This window comes from Cheilinus undulatus, linkage group 5 (assembly GCF_018320785.1).
Source record: "Cheilinus undulatus linkage group 5, ASM1832078v1, whole genome shotgun sequence".
Classification (NCBI taxonomy): Eukaryota; Metazoa; Chordata; class Actinopteri; order Labriformes; family Labridae; genus Cheilinus; species Cheilinus undulatus.
Genome location: NC_054869.1, coordinates 4,389,185 through 4,410,266, shown reverse-complemented (window position 1 = coordinate 4,410,266; position 21,082 = coordinate 4,389,185). Strand labels below are relative to the sequence as shown.

At 41.5% G+C, this 21,082-nt stretch overlaps 1 protein-coding gene across 1 annotated transcript; it reads right to left on the bottom strand.

Moving 5' to 3' along the window:
* Positions 1–403: 403 nt before the first annotated feature.
* LOC121510511 (protein FAM240B) lies at positions 404–20,627 on the bottom strand. Its single transcript, XM_041788580.1, has 3 exons — positions 20,561–20,627; positions 14,273–14,394; positions 404–1,209 (listed from the first exon to the last, which is right to left on the bottom strand). Exons 2-3 carry the CDS (start codon positions 14,392–14,394, stop codon positions 1,068–1,070), a joined length of 264 nt encoding a protein of 87 aa, XP_041644514.1. The 5' UTR covers positions 20,561–20,627; the 3' UTR covers positions 404–1,067.
* Between the last annotated feature and the right edge of the window lie 455 nt (positions 20,628–21,082).

Below are 21,082 nucleotides of genomic sequence, written 5' to 3'. Positions count from 1 at the left end.
GCAGCAAACACTAAACATAATCTTCAATCACTCAAATAAAACTTGACAAGTCAGAAATAGCTTAGGTTGGATATGCCAATCCATTTATTGATAAAGACAACAAAACATCCAATACCTCAGTAAATCACACTAATACACAGTCCTCTCACATACTACATTGACAATCACGTCCTTCATCACCTCATCACTGCAGTCAGACTGCTGACCTCCTCTCAGCGTGAGACACCTGCTGCTGATTAGCATCCATTAAATACATTTACACAGCACCACCCTTTGGTGAACAAAAACAGCAACAAAGACTCCAACCATAGACAACATATACATGGATGCTGCCTGACAAGCTCAGTCATACGTCAATGTTGCCGCCATATTGGTAGGGGCAGCTCTGCACTGTGAGCATTTACAAATAGATGAGGAAACTGTGAGTTTTCTGGACAAAAAGCACCAACCTTTGCATTAAATCAATTTTAGATTAAATATTCATACTCATTCAGCAGTCAGCTACCCTGTAGAAGTTGGCAGCTGAGGCTTTGTGGGAACATCTAGCCATTTTCTGAGAAGCAAACTTCTGGCTCTGGCTGAAGAAGGACCAGATGTGGGGAAGGCAAGGGTCCTAGGAACAGCTGCAGAGGGCAGTAGAGAGACGTCCCAATCATTACTCTGCTACTACAAGATGTTCCATCAATGAACGGTGGTCCAAGAGTGATGATCTTACAGCTGTCCTTATGACACTACTGTGGGTGCAATGAAAACATTGGTGCTTTTTGCTCTGAAAAATCAGATTCTTTAGTCTAGGTTTGCATACAGCATGGACTTGTCACTACCAATATGGTGTGCACGCTGACATATCCCAGCAGCAGGCCAACTCCATCACTGCAGCGTCCACATTTATAATGTCTGTGGCTCCAACACACTTAGTTTCATTATCATGTACCTCATACTTCTTTCAAACAAACTGACTGTTCTCCTTGATTCAGTTTACAGAATTTATCACGATGGATGTTTGCATTTGAACATGTAGATGACAGTATTATTTGTTTCCAAGCACTCACTTTCCTGCTCTAACATTAGGAAGACTCAGTTTCTTCACTTGTTTGATCCGTTTGTTCAGCTGATTTCTCCGTCTTTGCCTTCTTCAAATAGTTATCGTTGAGGTTCTTCAGGTGTTTGGTTCGGTTCTCTAAACGGACGAGCCATTCCCCCCGCAGCCTAAAAAACACAGAGAGGAAGGTTTCCTTCAGTTTGATGATTCAGTTACAGGAAATGATCCACACAGCAGGAACAGGGGAAGAAGAGAGAAAGTAAACCACCATCACAGAGTTATCAAAGTTCATTCACACATGTCAGTCTTTTCATTTCAACAATCATTGAAATGAAACATATACAAACCTCAATTCCTTTTCAACCTTCAACTGAAAACAGCACAGAGACAAGATATTCAATGTTCAAATGAATAAAAATTATGATAATGAGATATACACACACACATACGCTAAATTTAATGTCAGCAATATTTTCCAGAAAAGTTTGGTCGGGAGCACGTTCCATCACCTTTAATTCTAACAACACTCAACTACAAGAAACATTTAAAGACAGTAATTGTTGATCTGCTGTACCAACCTACAAACCTATCTATCTATCTATCTATCTATCTATCTATCTATCTATCTATCTATCTATCTATCTATCTATCTACCTGCTTACTTGCCTATCTACCCACCTACCTACCCACTTAGTAACCTGCCTACCTAACTACTTACCATCTTACATATCTACCTACTTATCAACCTACCTATCTACTTACCTGCCAACCTACCTACCTACCTACCTGTCTAACTTCCTACTTACCACCCTACCTGCTGACCTATCTATTTACTTACCTACCTACCTACATACTTGCCAAACTACCTATCTACCTACGTGTCAACTTACCAACCTACCTTCCTACCAACCTACTTACCAACCTACCTACCAGAGATGCACACAAGTCTTTGGTCACGAGTCCAAGTCAAGTCTCAAGTCTTTGGCCACAAGTCCAAGTCAAGTCTCAAGTCTTTGGCCACAAGTCCAAGTCAAGTCTCAAGTCTCCATTGGTTGTAATGAGCGTTCTATGATCTGCCTCTGACCACTGCATTTTTCTATCTAAATAATCTAAATCCTGTAATGTGTTATCACCATCAGTAGGGTGGGGTTTTGTCTGTGGCCGGCTCACTGTCGTGTGCACATGTGTACACTTACATATGAACAGGGCTTGACATTAACTTTTTTTCACACCAGCCACTTTGACTACATGGCTACTAGCCACTCAGTGTTTCCATTAGCCACAGTTCTGTTGTTGTGACTATGTGCTGTATATCATATGTACCTCTGCCATAAAATGAAACACATGCTCTCTCTTTTTCCCTAATCATCATGATCAATATCAGCCCTCCTCTTAATAAAGCTCCTCTCTGTGTGCATATGAAACACTACAGAGACATGAGTCAGACTTCACTGATAGAGACAGACATGAGACACTGGAGAGTAAATGTTCTTGTTATGTATCAGATATATTTCTTTAATGGTAGTTATTTTATACTAAAACAAAAACACTAACTGTTAATGAACTGTTTAATCTGAAATAAAATTAAAAAACAATGAGCATTTCTAATTCTCACTCAGACAAATCTTCATCAGAGTCTGCTGAGTATTTCTACATTCTCCTACAGAAACTTCTGTCATCATTTAAAGTGTAAATTTTTTTATATGGGTAAAATCAAGCTAAATATGACTTTATTCAGCTGGAATCTCCTGGACTCCTACTCATTTAGGTATCTGAGAGCAGAGCAGCGCTTAAAAGACGCTAGAACCGTCAAACGTAAGGGGAAGAGGGGGCAAAAGAGTGACAGGGGAACAAAAGATCATGATGGAAAAATTAAAAACTGAAGATTGTGCATGAGTCCCCAACCACTAATCTTTTGCGTACGAGTCGAAGTCAAGTCTCAAGTCACTGATGTGCACGACTTAAGTGGGACTCGAGTCCAAGTCGCAGACTCGAGTCCGCATCTCTGCTACCTACCCACTTGCCAACCTACCTACCTACCAACCTACCTACCTACCTACCTACCTACCAACCTACTCACCAACCTACCTCCCTACTTACCAACCTACCAACCTACCTACCTACCAACCTACTCACCGACCTACCTACCTACCTACTTGCAACCTACTAGCCTACCTACCTACCAACCTACTCACCAACCTACCTACCTACTTACCAACCTACTGACCTACCTACCTACCTACTTACCAACCTACCGACCTACCTACCTACCAAAATACTCACCAACCTACCTACCTACTTGCCAACCTACCTATCTACCTACCAAAATACTCACCAACCTACCTACCTACTCACCAACCTACATACCTACTTGCCAACCTACCTACCTACCTACTTACCAACCTACTTACCAACCTACCTACCTACCTACCAACCTACCAACTTACCTACCTACCAACCTACTCACCAACCTACCTACCTACCTACTTACCAACCTACCAACCTACCTACCTACCAACCTACTCACCAACCTACCTACCTACCTACTTGCCAATCTATCAGCCTACCTACCTACCAACCTACTCACCAACCTACCTACCTACTTACCAAACTACCGAACTACCTACCTACCAAAATACTCACCAACCTACCTACCTACCAACCTAACCTACCTACCTACCTACCTACCAACCTACCGACCTACCTACCTACCAAAATACTCACTAAACTACCTACCTACTTGCCAACCTACCTACCCACCTACCATCCTACCAACCTACCTATCTACTCACCAACCTACACACCTACTTGCCAACCTACCTACCTACCAACCTACTTACCAACCTACCTACCTACTCATACCTACTTTCCAACCTACCCACCTACCTGCCTACCTACCTATCTGCCTATCTACCAACCTACCTATCCATATACCTACCAGCCTACCAACCTAACCTACCTACCTACTTACCTACCTACCAGCCTACCAACCTAACCTACCTACTTACCTACCTACCATCCTACCAACCTAACCTACCTACCTACTTACCTACCTACCTACCAACCTATACCTGACTACCTACCTACCTACCTACTTTCCAACCTAACCTACCTACCTATCTACCCACCTACCCACTTACCTGCCTACCTACTGGCCTATCTACCATCCTACCCACCTACTTACCAACCTACCTACCTACCTACTTGCCAACCTCACACAGGGCACTCACTGAGTGTGATCAATCAGTGCAGTGCCAGGTGTCTGTAAGCTGATTGCTCCTGATTGTGGCCAGGTGTGGAAAGCTTACATATACTCCTGGGTTTCAGCTCTCAGTGCTGACTCATCACCTCGCCATCAGAGTTAGTGAGCTCATCTCCTTGTGTTTTGAGTGAGAGTTTGCACAATCATTTCTGACAACTTACCTGAGAATATTACCTGTGAATTAACAGTTGAAGTGGATTAGCGCTGGAGGTCTTTGCCCAGTCCTTTCATTGGAGAAAGCTTTTCTTCCCCCTTAGAGCTTTGTTTCTAATCAGCTGCTAGGCAGCAGTGGTTTTGTTCTCTTTTCTCAGTATTGTTTTTGTTGGAGAGATTCTTAGTTCTGGTTGCTACCAATTTGGGTTCTTTCCTTCCCTTTCCCAAATATTGCTTGTGATTTTAGTGGTTATCCTTCTGGGATGACCTTAAGAACCCCGGGTCCGCAATTGCGTCCCACTTCTCACACTCTGGCAGTGTTAACTGACACTGTTTTTTAGAAGTGTTACTGAGCCAATGCTGTAATATCCACCATAGAATGATGCTGTCTTTTTACTGCAGTGCTGCATGAGGGGTCAAAGGTCATGGGCATTAAATGTTGGTTTTATGCCTTGCCCCTTGCTTGCAGAGTTGTTGTTTCTCCAGGTTCTCTGATTCTTCTGATGATTTTATGGACTGTAGATGGTTAAATCTCTAAACTCCTTACTATAGTGCATTGTTCATAAACTGTTGGACACTATCACCGATCACCATCAACCAGCTTACCTGTGCAATGTTCCAGGTGGTTTCTGAGCATTCAATAACTTAACCTGTCTTTTCTCGTGCCTATTCCCTCCAGCCAGAACCACCTCAATAGACTCGGGTGTAGTGTAGATGTCTGAGTTCCTCTCCCTATCTCCAAGGCCGAGCCCAGACGCCCTCATGAGGTGAGGGCTGGAACGAAGATCGACCGGTAAATTGAAAGCTTTGCCTTCTGGCTTAGCTTCCTCTTCACCACAACAGACTGGTACATTGTCTGCAATATCCAATACCAGTCACAGAATTATACTGTATTTTTAATGCAGGGTCTAATTTGTGAACCTGTTGGCATGATAGGATGATAAATCCATGTAGCACTGTCTAGTAAGTAAGTTTACTAAAATCCAGAGTCTGTTTCGGATAGAATCAGAGCGATTCTGTTGATGTTTTTGTCGTCCCATCGAGCGGCAGCAACTCAGAGCTCATATTCAGTGTTTAATGTACTGCTGACTTCAGACAGATCTGGTATCTGAATGTGACAGCTGCGGAGTTATCACCGTCACATCAGCGTTTCTCTTCACTTCTTTATTTCACCATCCATCAAATACACACCATCACTGTGAGTGTGTATGCGCTGTGTGAAACCTGACGCTCACTATCAGCTGTCCTCACTTTCTCTTCAACACCTTCCTGTCGCGTTTTCTGGATTATTCCATTTGTTCTCTCAGCTGCTGACAATCCACCTGACCGCAACAAAGAGACAAAGACAGACACAATGACAGAGAGACACACATAGACCAGGAGACACAGACACAAAGACAGACACAATGACAGAGAGACACACCGAGACCAGGAGACACAGACACAAAGACAGACACAATGACAGAGAGACACACCGAGACCAGGAGACACAGACACAGAGACACGTACTAGCAGCTAGGAAAAGACTTCTGACATGTTTACATGGAGTAAAGCTTAGGTATCCTGTAGGGTCACTTTTTACTCAACAAAAACAAGACTTCTATGGAGGTTTTTCCTCTATCCTGAATCTAGTGGAGGAAAAAAGAATAGAAAACAACAAGGAGGAGAACTAAAGGACTGGGTTGGTTCTTGTGGTAGAAATGTTTAAAGTAAAGGCTGACCATGAGGCCTGATGACCTTTGGCCTCCAAAATCTAATCGGTTTACTCCTGAGAGTGGACATTTGTGCAAACTTTAAATAAGATCCCCTTAAGTGTACTTGAGATTTTGTGAAGACCCAAACATGATACCTCTGTCTGCAGAGTCATGAAACTGGAGCAATGTCTGAGAATTTCTTGCTGATGCAGTTGTTCAAAAGAAGAAGAAATTAGACCCTCCAGGTGTTGTACATGATGATATGACAAGTAACAAATAAAACCTGGCAAGCTACGTCCTCATGTAACGGATTGATCACTTTGGTTCTCCCACACTTGAATCATTTTTGAGATATGATGTCCATGAGAATGTCCCAGAGATGGACAGACAACCGGCAAACGTGACGCCTTTGGCCAGTCCTATAGCTGGCATGACGGGGTAAAAACTCCTGATAGTTTTACCATGTTTGATTTTATCTGAATGTCAGTCCAACTCTATAATTGCAGTCTGACATTAGGAACCTGTCTAAAACAGAGTGGTTTGAAAAGCCATTCAGACGTGACTTTTCTCATCTCTTTGGTCTCAGAACATGGGATAAATGTCTGCAGCATGTACACAGGGAGAATCACATATCCCTGTTAGCTGAATAATTGTTTGCTCCTTGAGAGGAGGCTGAAATTCTCTCTTGAAATGCTCCAAAAGTTTATTCTTAAGGTGAGGAACTGAACCAGGCGATTCTTTGTCTCTACAACCCTACCAATAATGATTGTTGTCTTGTTCTCCATCTCTTTATGTTTTATTTGGTCTAAAGCAGCGGTCATCAATTTCATTTTCACAAGGGTTGGCTCTTTCTTGACTGATGCTCTGGGGGCCTAACCTGACATGTCAGATGGACACATCCATGTGGAAAACCTTCGATACAAAGCGTTTGGTAAAGGGCAGAGCCTTTGAAAAAAAAACTCGGAGGGTGACTGGGTGAAAGTTCTGTCTGTCACATCTTTATGGGCCAATCAGAGCAACAAAACACATAGCAAAGCTGCTTCCTTTAAAGATTCTCAACAGGTCACATGATCACCAGAAGTCACATGATAAGTAGTCAACTGATCTAAGTTCCAGCTACTGTGATCTCAAACCTGGGGTGTGTGTGAATGTTCCCATCATGCCATTGGGCTGATGCATTTTCCATGTGTTTAGTTGTTGCCCGTTGTGCAGCGATCCCTGCTGAGGTTCTCTCCGTCATGTTTATGGTGGGTTGTTGTTGTTTTTTTATGTGAGATACATTTGCACCATGGGGGAAGTTAATCGTTCAGGGAGTCCAAAGAGTCAAGCTCTTTCCTGATCAGCTGATCTAATGCAAGCCCAAATCAGCTGACGACCAGCTGATCTGCTATTGGCCAATCACTCTCATGCTCTCATTTAAAGGTGCAGAGTGTAATATTTAGCCTAATAGCATTTAGCTGAACAAACTTGGTAAAATAAAGCAAACCATTTCTAAGACGGTCTATCTAAATAAGTGTTTATTCATCTAAATTCAAAAATAGCTATTTTGAAAAAAAACCCAACTCAGAATAAACCTTTAATTCATACGTAGGGAGGGTCCCCTCCATGGATGCCGCCATCTTGGATTTTTACATGTTTCCATGGTAACATAGAGGAAAAAAGGATAAATAAAGTTATTGTATTGTATTGACATTACAGATACACATTAAATTCAACTGGTTGCCACAGTTTCCAGCAGAGAAATGCAATCTAGAACCCACTTCAGATGTTGATATTCAGTTTTACACACTGTACCTTTAAACTGCTCTTGCCTGGCCATACTCCTGCAACCCTCCTCCACCCCAGCTCCTCTTTTATTCTGCTTCTGACTTAATCAGTGTCATACACCTTACCTTGTGGATATTAAAGTGGCCCCAACATCCTTATATATTTCCGTCAGTGAAAAAAGTTTGGGCACCCCTGGTTTAATTGATGAACACCATAGGTACTATCAATCAAACTGTTGTCTTGCATGTTTTCTTACCAAAAGATCTTTGTAAAATACTTAATAGCTGCTTTATTATGCCCCCCCCCCCACCAGATCCTTGCCCCAAATACTCAAAGGCCTGATAACCTTCAGTCACAGCACAGATTTAGAAAAGTACATAAAATTTCCACTAGAGGACCTCGAGCAAGGGAATAAGGACATGAAAAATTTAGAAGACCCAAGAATAATCCAGTGCCAGACCGTATTATCCTAAAAAATGCAATAAAACCTCAAAATCGATTTTTTTTTAAAACTTGCAGTGACAATTAGCAAAAGTTTCCTGATTATGTGCTCTCTGTGGCTCAGTAGATTTGAATAGGAAGGTTGTGGGTTCGATCCCCAGATCCTGCAGTCACATGTTGATGTGTCAGTGGGCAAGACTTTAACCCCAGTTTGCTCCCACTGCTTTGCCAGTGTCAGTTTAAATGCGTATGAATGGGTATAAATGGGAGTAGCTAATACTGATGGCCAATCCTCCATAGCAACCTCTGCCATCAGTGTGAATGTGGATTAAAGGGCAGCAGCATTTTAGATTTACTAACACCCATGACTGCTTTCCTTACTTAATAATGTTTCTTTGAGGCCTTTTCCTTTTCTTAAAAGCCACATTTCATTTTGTCTTTCTGGGAGGATTTTAATCATGTAAAAGTTGCAGATTTCTTCCTACATCCTGTCCAAATCTTTGAAACTCTCTTGTTAAGAGCTCTGTTTTTAGACCGATAAGTAAAGATGTATTTAAAGTCACAGCTTCAGACTAAAATGGAAACTTTGCATCACAGAAATGTAAAGAATTTAATTCCACCTCCCTGCAGGCTGCAGAAGTTCCTGATGTTATCATTAAGAGCAGAATATCTTCTAATTTGAGCTCGTGTGTCTGTGTGTGAGAGTCAGCCGGCCTCCATCAGTCATCGCTCTGTGATTATCACCTCCGCTCTCTGCTACATGTTTTTCCAGCCTCTGGCCAGGTCACACATAACAGACACAATTAGCAGGGACTAGAGCTGGGGTTAGAGGCGACGGGGGAGCGGATGGCTGCAGAGTCGGGGGGCACGGGGTAACAGATAGCCCGAGGATTAGAAGATACACGGTATTGATAGGGTGGGGATTAGGGGTACAGAGTAATGGATAGCAGGGGGATTAGGTGTGATGGGCTGAAGAGGTGGTGTGAGGTTAAGGGGGATAGAGAAGGAGAAGAGTGGGGTTAGGAGGGATACGGCTAATAGCTGATGTAATGTTAAGAGGTGAGGGTTTAATATGAGCTTATAGGCTACTATATGCCTCAACATCTCATTAATATGATTATGATCCACAGTATCTCACCGAGACGCTTCACACGACTATCACCACTTCACACATGCTCTCTAGAAAATTCCTGGAAATTTTCACAGCAACCTGCCTCTGAAATCTCCCCAAATCACCTTTCTCACATATCAATCACAGCGCTGTTGGCCAGAGGGTTCGCGGGGTCTCTGGAGGCCAGACGTGGTTTTAAAGTGATGCTGTGGAAACCTGAAACGTTTATGACTTATTCAAGATGGCGAATGACACTTTAAGGAAACTGTCTTTGACTTTCTATCAATGCTACATGTGGCAGACTTATTCAAAGTCTGAAATAGAGAGTAGAATAGGATGAAGACGCTTCATCACGCTCACAAAGATGCTGCAGTGATCACAGGATACATCAGGGTACAAATCCACGCTCCATCCACTGGTTTATGGTGAATTTGTCCTCACTATTTCCAGCTGCATTCACACATCAGATCATACCGGCTGACTACTGGCAGAGTTTTTACTTGGATAATAGCAGGCAGGGCCAGAGTAGGATTCATCTTCAGCCCTGGACTTTCACAGCTCAGAGCAGCCAACTTTGGTTCCCAACCTTTCCCTGAAGATTTATTATTATTGATTTAGCAGAGGTGGAAGAAACAACCACTAGACTCAAGTAAAAGTAAAAGTTGAACAGGAAAATATGATGAAGAACAGTAAGATCTCCAACCAGGTTGTTCAGCTAAAGGGTCTATATTGGTCCACGCTTCACATAGTTAGCCAGCACTTTGAAAGCTGAATATTTTACACTATGCCAGAGCTGTAGCAGCTCTTAAAGTCTGTGGTAAGGTGGGTCTCCTCTGGCAAGAACAAGGCAGAGAGTCAACCTCATGGCAAGGGGATGCATACTGAAAAAAATACACACTATGAATTATCTGGGATCACCTAAAGTCACACACATGAACTCTAACTCAGTGAATAACTTCACTCATAGTGCAAATTTGTCTAACATCAAAAACGTCAACAATCCACCAGAAACATGAACCCCAGCAGGATCACTGTACAACAAGAAACACCCAAACACAACTAAAAAGTCTGCCCAAGGGCATGATGGGGAAGATGGTGTATTTGAAATCATGGTGGGCGGAGCTTAGATAAGTAGACTTTTTATAGAGTTGAACTTACACTGGTGGAACAACCCTGTCAAATATCTCAACTCTGAAATATTTAACCCTGAGATATCAGCACCAGTTTTGCTGTTTTGGAAGTGATGTGGAATCATTTTCCACCCATGAGTAAGAAAAGTACAAGAGAACTGTACTCAGTTAAAAGGGTTTCCAAACGTTTCAGGGAACATGGGGCCCTATGTTCCTGATGTTATCAAAATAACTGTAGATGTACAGATAAACTTAAAACAAAAAGTAAGGAAATTTGTGTTTGGTAAATGATTTCTTTGTTGTAACAATGCTTCTTGGTAATAAATCTTATACTGTTGGAAAGCCTGTTTATTACCCTTTTAAATGATGCCACATTTGTAAGGATCATGCATTTGTGGGATGAGCAGCAGAGCTGAGTATGTGGGTTGCGCCCATGAAAAACGTGCCAGATCTTCTCTGCCAATGCCAAACAGCTGATTCTGCCATTGACTCTTGTTTGGTGAATTGGATGATTGAAGTTTGAAGAAACAAGACTTATTAACAATCTAACAGTTTATTAATTTAACAAACAAGAGCCTCAGTAGTGTGTGGAAGAACCATACACAGCCACAGCAGCCTGGCTCCTCCTCCTCATGCTGGTCACCAGCCTGGTCACACACTGCTGTGGGATGGCATCCCATTCTTCAACCAGCATTTGCCTTAAGTTAGCCAGTGTGGTTGTGTTGGTCACTCTGGCATGAACCCAAGCTGATCCCATAAGTGTTCAATGGGGTTAAGGTCAGGACTGGTGGCGGGCCATTCCATCCTCTCCACTCCCAAATTCTGGAGGTAGTCTCTGATAAACCCCGCTCTGTGGGGGAGAGTGTTGTCATCTTGGAGGATAGAGTTCTTGCTGACAGGGTGAAAAAACAGCATTCTTGGGGTGTGGTCTTCTTGGGATGCCCACTTCACAGCCTGTCTCTGATGTTCCCCGTTATATGGAACTTGGCCTTCAGTTTGGAGATGGTACTAGGGTTCACTCCAAACAATGCTGCAACTTGGTTTTGTGGAACAACAGCTTGAAGTTGCCCAACCAACGGGCGCTATCCAGATCAGTCAAACGTGGCATGCCGATTCTTTTTTTTTTTTTTTTTTTAAGGTTTATTTTTGGGCATTTTGTGCCTTTATTTGATAGAGAAGAGGATAGTGGATAGAGTCGGAAACAAGGAAGGGAGCTGGGGAGAGGCATGCGGTGAGGGGCCTCAGACTGGATTCGAACCCAGGCTGTCTGCGTACATGGGGCGCATGCCTTATCCATTCTGCCACCTGTGCCCTGGCATGCTGATTCTTGAAGCAGAAATCTACTGACCACTGTAGCAGGGCCATGCTCACAGGTGCTGCCAATGGGGTGAATGATTGGCAGCACCTGGGGGGTACCAGAAGCTCAAAACAAGAGTCAAAGCAACAGCAGAATCAGCTGTTTGGCATTGGCAGAGAAGATCTGGCACATTTTTCATGGGCGCAACCCACATACTCAGCTCTGCTGCTCATCCCACAAATGTATGATCCTTACAAATGTGGCATCATTTAAAAGGGTAATAAACAGGCTTTCCAATGATATAAGATTTATTACCAAGAAGCATTGTTACAACAAAGAAATAATTTACCAAACACAAATTTTCTTACTTTTTGTTGTAAGTTTTCTTTTTCTTTTTTAAATTAGGATTAGAGACATCATGTACAACAGCGTATTAGGGCCACTCTTAAAGATAAAAAATTAAGAGGCCGTGTTAATTTTTTACCGATTTTTTTTTTTAGATTATAAAGTCAAATATTTATGACAAAAAGTAGAACAGGAAGAGGATGCTGAAGCCCTGTGACCTAAAACATGGCAACCTCCTGATGAGTCCTTAATTTAAGACTTTCTCAAAATGCAGTTTTTTTGTTCAATATACATTTAGGAGATACAAATATCTAACCTGACACGCCAGATGGATGTGTTTCACACATCCATCTAGGAAAGCTTCAATAGACAACGTTTGAGAAAAGGCAGAGGCTTTGAAAAAAAACTTGGAGTGTGATTGGATGAACGTTCTGTCTGTCACATCTCTACGGGCCAATCAGAGCAACAAAACACGTGAGGTAGCAGCTATCGAGCTGCGCGTGCACAGCTACCGAGGAATAACACGAACCATGGTGACTATAGACATGTAAGTACTTGACTTTTGTTGTTTTTGAAAAGAAAATAACTCACTGCTGTTCTTTGTTCTTCTTTTAACGAAGAAATGTTGTCAAGTTCTGATAAAACTTACACTTTAGCAGCATCCACGCTAAGCTCTTCCGCCATAACTGCACCGGCCTTTTGTTACTGCTTGTTTACATCACGACTCCACCGCGCCTGAAAGTACTGCCCCTCGTCGCTGATTGGTCCTGTCACTTTCTAACAGGGCCCAAACAGTTCAGATGGGAGCTTAACAAGATGGATTCACCAGTGAAAAACAAGGAAACGGGCGTATCCATCTGCTATGTAAGGTTAACAAATATCTACATGATAAGTTAAACTTGTCTTATGTAGGGTTTTGAAAATGAACAATTAAAATAGTTTAAAGAAGGCTAGCAGGGGTTAGCACTGTCCTGGTTTGTATCCTGGTTACTCTGTGTGGAGTCTGCATGTTCTCCTCAAGCATGCATGAGCTCTCTCCGGGTACCCCGGCTTCTCTCCACAGTCCAAAGACATGCCTGTTAGGTGACGCTAGTTCCCTGATCGTGTGAGCATGCCTGGCTGTTTGTCTCTATATGTCAGCCTTGCCATTAGCTGGAGACCGGTCCTGGGTGTCCCAGTGACAGCTGGGATCTGCTCCATCCCCCATGACCCCGAACAGGATAGGATTTATAAATAATGGATATAGTAGGAAAGAAATGGACCAGGGTTGTGACCTTTTTATACACACAGAACTCTCCTTCAGTAAAATCTTGGGAGTGTAAACGAAAGTTTTCCTTCCAACTTTACCTGGATTGGTTCAATGTGATGAAGATGTTTCATACTCAGTGTCACTGATACTGTGAATACATTCTCTCAGTGTAGTATTGATAAAGTCATCAGTTATCACGGTGACTGCTCTGTAACACTGTAAAAATCACAACGTAGAAAACAGTCTGGTATGCAGCCAGCCTAAGAGATCAGATGAGCAGAAATGTCAGAGTGAACTGATAATCATCAGTGACCAATAAAGCTGCTTTGTCCTGCTCCCGCTCAGCCTGGCAACAGTTAAACTTTAGCAGATTATAAATCTCTGAACTATTGATGGTACTGTCGAAAGGCGGTCGTAGGTTCACGTTTCAGCCGGGCTGTCATTCCAGCTCATCAGTGACCATCTTTACAGAGACCTTTAACAAATGCACCGGCTGAGAGGGTCGAGGGTGAGCGCTGTGCCGGTATGTCCTCCGACTCGCTGAGAGACGAGAGGCTGTTGTAATGAGATGATCTGTTTTTAGACGTGTCTATTAGCTGGATAGTCATATGTCAACCAGGACTGGAACCAGGACTGGAACCATGATCGTCCTGAGGTTTGGTGTTTTGGATTGTTACATCCCTCCACCACATCTCAGGATTCAGGTATGATGTTAGATTCTAGTATCCTGTCATTGTTATTAGCCTTTAAAGATGATGATGATGATGATGATGATTCTTACTTCTTCAGTGCGCTCTTGTTCCTCCTCTTCTCCTCGGACTCAGCATACTGACAGTCAGAGTCAATCCTTTTCTCCCAGAACGTCTTGATGTTGGGTCTGTCATGGATCAGAGCCAGATTCATCTGAAACAACAAAACATTAAAACAATTTACACGATTTTATACAGTAGAACCCAAACAGGAAATACTGACTGGAAGTTAGCTTGAATCATGGGGGGGGGGCTTCTGGGGCCCAGCCAGATTGGGGGCCCACGGAAGTCAGCAAAACCATGATCCACTGAGATGAGAAAAATGAGCAAAACTATCCGATGTCAGGATGCAAGAAAAAACCTGGCAACTATAGTGAAAAAAACCACCTATGTAATTGAAAAGTGGTGAAAAATGGGCAACAAGTGTGAAAATGGTCAAAAGAAGTTTATCACAAATAAAAAATGGCAAATCATGGTTGAAAGTAGCAGAAATAGGAGAAAAGTGGCAAAGAGAGGTTAAAGTTGGCAGAAATGGGTTAAAAGTGGCAAAATAGTGCCAAACATTGGTTACACTTGCAAAATAAGTGGTGAAAATGTGTTGAAAATTGCAACAATGGGTTCAAAGTGGCAATAATGTAGCAAAAAATTGGTCAAATATGGCTAAAAGGAATTTAAGGTTGCAGAAAGTTTAAAAAGTAGGGATAATGGGGAAAAAATGGCAAAAGAGGTTATAATCAGCAGAAGTGGATTAAAGGGCAAAAAATTGGCAAAAATATGTTGAAAGTGGCAACAATGGGCTCAAATGTGGCAAGAAGTGGTGAAATGGTTTAAAATGTGGCAAAAATGGGCATCAAGTGGCAAAAAGATGGGAAAATTGTTGTTTAAAAAGTGTCGGAATGGGCATAAAATTGGCTTAAAGTGTCAAATATTGCTTAAAAGTAGCACTAAGTGGTAAAAATAGTTAAGAGTGGCTAAAAACTACTATGTGGCAAAAAATAGCTTAACTAGTTAGAAGTGGCTAAAATAAGCAAAAATGGGCTAATAGTGGCAAAAGGTGTTAAAAGTTGCAAAAGATCAGTAAAAATGGTTTTAGAGAGGCAAAAATTGGTGAAAACATGTTAAGTGTGCAGAAAGAAATTGGCAAAAATGGGTCAAAAGTGGCAAAATATGATTGAAAAAGAGCTGAAAAGTGGTGTTGTAAAGCACACCAACATTGGACTGTGGAGCAGTGAAAATGTTTACTATGGAGTGACCAATCATGTTTCTCTGTTTGACAGTCGGATGGGTGAGTCTGGGTTTGGAGGATGCTGGGAAAACATTACCTGCCTGACTGTGGAGTTTGGTGGAGGAGGGATAATGGTATGGGCCTGTTTTTCAAGGTCTGGGCTAGACCCCTTATCTCCAGTGAAGACTGATCTTAATGCTTCAGCATACCAAGACATTCTGGACAATGCTATGCTTCCAACTGTGTGGGAACAGTTTGGGGAAGACCCTTTTCTGTTCCAACATGACTGTGACCCAGAGCACAAAGAAGGACTACAAAGACATGGTTTGATGAGTTCAGTGTGGAAGAACTGGACTGGCCCCAACAGAGCCCTGACCTCAAACCCATTGAGAACCTTTAGGATGAACTGGAACAGAGATTGTGAACCAGGCCCTCTGGTCCAGCATCAGAACCTGACCTCATAAATGCTTTACAGAATGACTACAAAATATTGTTGAAAGCCCTCCTAGAAAAGTAGGGGCTGTTAGAGCTGAAAAAGGGGGTAACTCCATATTAAAGTACATGTATGTGAATACAATGTCATCACAGTCCCTGTTGATGGAATGGTCAGGTGGCCAAATACTTTTGTCCAGAGTGTATTTTAAACAATGCTAACTGGCCTTCTCACACAGGTTTTTACATGTTCCAGCAGCATCAGCTTTTAAAATAAATGTTTACATCAAATATCATTTATTTGGAAAAAATGGGGTATCAGCTGATAAATGTGTTTCTAATGTTATATAAAATCTTTGACTGGTGCTAAATTTTTATTCACACCATCCTTATTTAGTTTGATTACAGGGGATATTTTGTCCACTTAAGAACTTTTTAGTATCTCAGAGTCCAGTGTGTGATTGTTTTAACTGTTTTAATCTGGACATCACTGACATCTCCGTACTTCTTTTCCCACTCCTGTCTGCATTCTTCCTCCAGGAGCTCTCTGTTCTAACAGTAAGAGAGCAATGGGTTCATGTGAAGACACATATGGAACATGTTCTGGCTTTTAGGTGAAACCTAAAGCTGAAATGTCATCTGGACAATGTGAACACAGAGCTGAGAACAATAAACCCAGAGGGAGTATGACTGCACTCTGTAAGGAAAGCCATTACTCAATGATATATTTAGCCTGGATATATTTAATATCTGCTTTACTGATGCTAAGGTAACATAATCTAGTTTATGTCAATACAATTAAAGTATCAGTGTAAATCAGCAGAAGAACTTTGGCACATCCATCCATCCATCCATCCATCCATCATCCATCTATCATCCATCCATCCATACATACATCCCTCTGTCTATCCATCCATCCATCTATCCCTCCGTCCATCCATCCATCTTTCATCCATCCCTCCGTCCATCCATCCCTCCATCAGTCCGTCTGTTCGTCCGTCCATCCATCCATCCATCCATCCATCTTCCATCCATCCATCCATTTATCCATCTATCCATCCGTCATCCATCCATGCATCCATCCATCATCCATCTATCTATCCCTCCATCCATCTTTTCATCATCCATCCATCCATCCATCTATCAATCATGCATCCATCCATCATCCACCCATCCATCCCTCCATCCATCCATCCATCCATCCATCCCTCCGTCTGTCCATCCATCCATCCATCATCCATCCATCCATCCATCCATCTATCTATCATGCATCCATCCATCATCCATCCATCCATCTATCCATCTATCATCCATCCATTCCCCCTATCTATCCATCCCTCCGTCCGTCCATCCATCCATCCATCCATCCATCCATCCATCCATCCATTCATCTATCATCCATCCGTCTGTCTGTCCCACCATCCATCCATTCATTGGAGGCTGGAGCTAAACTATCATTGGGCAGGACTGGACTCAATAAGATGGCTGATGCATAGAGACAGACACGCTTATACACACATACACATTTAAGGGCAATTTAGAGTCACCAATTAACCTAACAGGCCTGTCTTTGGACTCTGGGAGTAAATCAGAGTACCCATACAGAGCCTGCATGAGGAGACCATGCAGTCTCAACACAGAAAGACCCAGTCTAACAGGGGTTTAAACAGGAAAAAGTCCAGGTGGAGGGAAAATCTGCTAATTTTTTTTACATAACCACATAGCTACAACCCTGGTTGATGTCTTTCCTCCTATATCCATTCATTAACTACGACACCTATCTTGTTTGAGGTCACAGAGGTTGGAGCAGATTGCAGCTGTCACTGGGAGAGAGGCGGGGCACACCCTGGACTAGTCTCCAGCTAATGGCAAGGCTGACATATAAAGACAAACAAGCAGGCATGCTCACACGATCAGGCAACTTAGAGTCACCTAATAAGCAGGTCTTTAACTGTGGAGAGAAGCTGGGATTCATGCAGACTCCACACAGAAAGACCCTAGCTGAATGGGAACCATTCCTTTCTTGCTGTGAGGCAACAGTGCTAACCACTTCACTACTGTGCAGCACAAATCAGGCAAATTAACATACATGAAAATGTCTGTTGAAAATATGAGGGCTTATTAGTATGGGATCAAATAAGGGCCATTCTTAAAAATAAAAAAGAAGATCTGCAATTTTTGCCAGAGAATATGAGCTTTATTAGTTTATTAGTTAGTTTTAATTAGTTTCACATTTACAAAAATCCAGCCCAGAATTTTTTATTTACATTTTTTAAAATTCATGCAAAAATCCTGAAATCGGCAAGTGTTTTTTAGAATCAAAACTAAGAATCTGAGTTAAAAGTCATTAATATATGACAGACTATAGAGTTAAAATTTGCCTTTCAGAGGGACGACTCTGATCAGTGGTTTTGTTTACAATTAAATTACAGCTTTAAAAGTCATAAATTTAAGGGTTATATATCTAAATAATTTTTGTTATTAGGGCTGCCAGAATAATCAAAATCCAAACTGTAATACCAGACAAGTTGGAACTACTAGAATTTTTTGTTGAAATGGATTAGGCCAAAGTTTTTAAGTAGTGCAAATTGATTTTTTGAGTAATCATTACTCATACGTTTACGCTGGGTTACTTGACTTTATAAATTGAACTGCACAGTTCAAACTTTGCTACACTTAAAAAAATCAGCCCACATCAAACTCAAAACAACATGTTCCATAACCTGGCATGCCAGATGGATTTGTTTCACACATCCATCTGGAAAACCTTCAATACTAAGCGACTGGGAAAGGGGCGGAGCCTTTGAAAAAAACTCTGAGGATGATTGGACAAACATTCTGTCTGTCACATCTCTACGGGCCAATCAGAGCAACAAACCATTTGCAGTAGCTGTGGCTGAGGTGCGCACGTGCAGCTACCTAGGAATAACACGAACCATGGCGACTGTAGACATGTCAGGCATGTCGACTTTTTTCGTTTTTGAAAAGAAAACAACCTACTGCTGTTCTTTGTTCTTCTTTTAACGAAGAAATGTCGTCAAGTTTTGATAAAACTGGCGTTTCAGCAGCATGGACACTAAGCTCTTCCGCCATAATTGCACCAGCCTCTTGTTGCTGCTTGCTTACGTCACATCTCTGCCATGCCAGAAAGTACTGCCCCTAGTCGCTGATTGGTCCTGTCACTTGCTAACTGGGCCCAAATGGTTCAGACGGGAGCTTTGCAAGATGGATTCGCCAGTAAGAAACAAGAAAAGGGGCGTATCCATCTGCTTTGCAAGGTTACATGTTCTAAGTACTTTTCATAAACCTACATGGTCTTCATCCACTGCAATTTCCCTTATTTCTATGAAATAATTATACATTTATGCCACTCATGTTGGTTCATCTTAAGGGACTGCAAGTGACAACAAATGAAATGTACACACTGAATCAGGAAGTCCTGTTTATGTCCAGTACCATACCAATACCATCCACTCTGTGTTATAATTGCTCCCTACAGGTGGGACTTCTCTAACTCAGTCAGTAACTTCACTCATGGTGCAAAAGTGTCTAATTCCCAAAGGCATTCTGGGAACAATGAAAAATAGAACTTAAATTAAAACGAGTCCCTCCTGAGTAATTTTTAGGGTCTAGGGTTTAGGATAGGGGGATAGAGGTTAGGGGTCAGTAAGGGTTAGAGTTAGAATGAGGGGGTTAGGGTAAAATACCACCTAATAACCAGACAAAATGTTATGAGGAATTACTTGATAACTGATACATTTGATAGTTCTTTAATATTACTGTTTCTGAGTTAGTACTTAGTAAAATGTCATGTATTACTAGGTAAATACACATTGTTCTTGCAAAATTACTAAAAGATTACCAATATTACTAAACAATGACCCACAATCATGGACCACCAAAATAAAATAATACCAATTATTTTTCTTTGGTTAAAGTTATGCTACAATTTTCAATCTACCCAAAGTTCCTTTTTTTTTCAAAATAAAAGCAGCTCTGTATCCAAACAAGAAGTTAACAAACAGTTTTTAATGCAATATAGAGGCAAATCTGGGATTAATCACAATTAACTAAAACAAATCTGAAATGTATCGCAATTTAAAGATTTAACTGTGTGACAGCCTTATTTTTAAAACAGACTTGTTGAATGGTAAAAACCACAAGAATTAATCACATTCTATAATCTGATGGTGTAGAGAGTTTCTCTGCTGTCTGGAGGAACATTCACAAAATATTTATCTTCTCTGGAGGCAAAAATATGAACCTGAACTAAACAAACTTTATGACATATCAGTATTTCTGGATTAATTTCAGTCAACAACAAGCACTGAAATTATGAAATATTATCAATGAATGAAATTTTAATTCAGTATTCAGTAGTGTTCATACTCTGATTTATCAGACCTCATCCAAATAAATCCTCCCGTGATCCAGGTAAAAGACTGAAGTCAACACTTGGCATGTCTAAATGAATATTTATTTCTTTTACTTTTAATTTGTGAAATATTTAGAGCTGCTAAAGCTGGTTTGACTCAAAAGTTGATCAAATAAATCATTTTATTCCCTCCTGAGTGCAGCAGTGTAAGTAAAGTTGATGAAATTTTTAAACTTGAATAATTTACATGTAAATATTTCAAATGTAGGAAGAGTAAAAACCGCTCACCTTGCTTCAGAGCTTCTGCTGAGCGTCCGTCAGCCTCACAGCCTCTCTCTCTGTCAGTCTGCTGCTCTCTCGCCCATCTCCCTCTCCTCACACTACTCTGGGATTTACAGGGACACAGAGGGCGAGCGAGAGAGAGAGAGAGGGAGAGAGAGAGAGAGAGACAGAGGGGATGGAGGAAGGGATCAGTGGTGTGAATTTTCCTATTTTTAGAGTCTGTTTTTTTTATTACTTAATTTGATTCATCTCTGACTTTTGATTGGTCGAGGAAGCCGAACCCTGCTGAGGTAGTTTCTGACAGCTGCAGCCAAAAGTCAGCGGACACTCTTTAGCCTGTGATTCCATCTTTTTCCACAACTAGCTCCAATTTATAGCACTGATAATTATTTTGTAGGTATTTAGTAGCAATAAGAGTACAACCCCAGTTTCAGAAAAGTTGGGGCGCTCTGTAAAATGTAAATGAAAACAGAATGTAATGATTTTCATATCTCATAAACCCATATTTGATTCACAATAGAATAAAAA

Bases quoted from the DNA above. Each gene is read 5' to 3' on its own strand.
- LOC121510511 (XM_041788580.1), bottom strand. From the start codon at position 14,394: ATGAATCTGGCTCTGATCCATGACAGACCCAACATCAAGACGTTCTGG. The intron at 1,210-14,272 runs GTAAGAATCATC...TGTGTTTTTTAG, and splicing joins AACAAGAGCGCACTGAAGAA to GCTGCGGGGGGAATGGCTCG.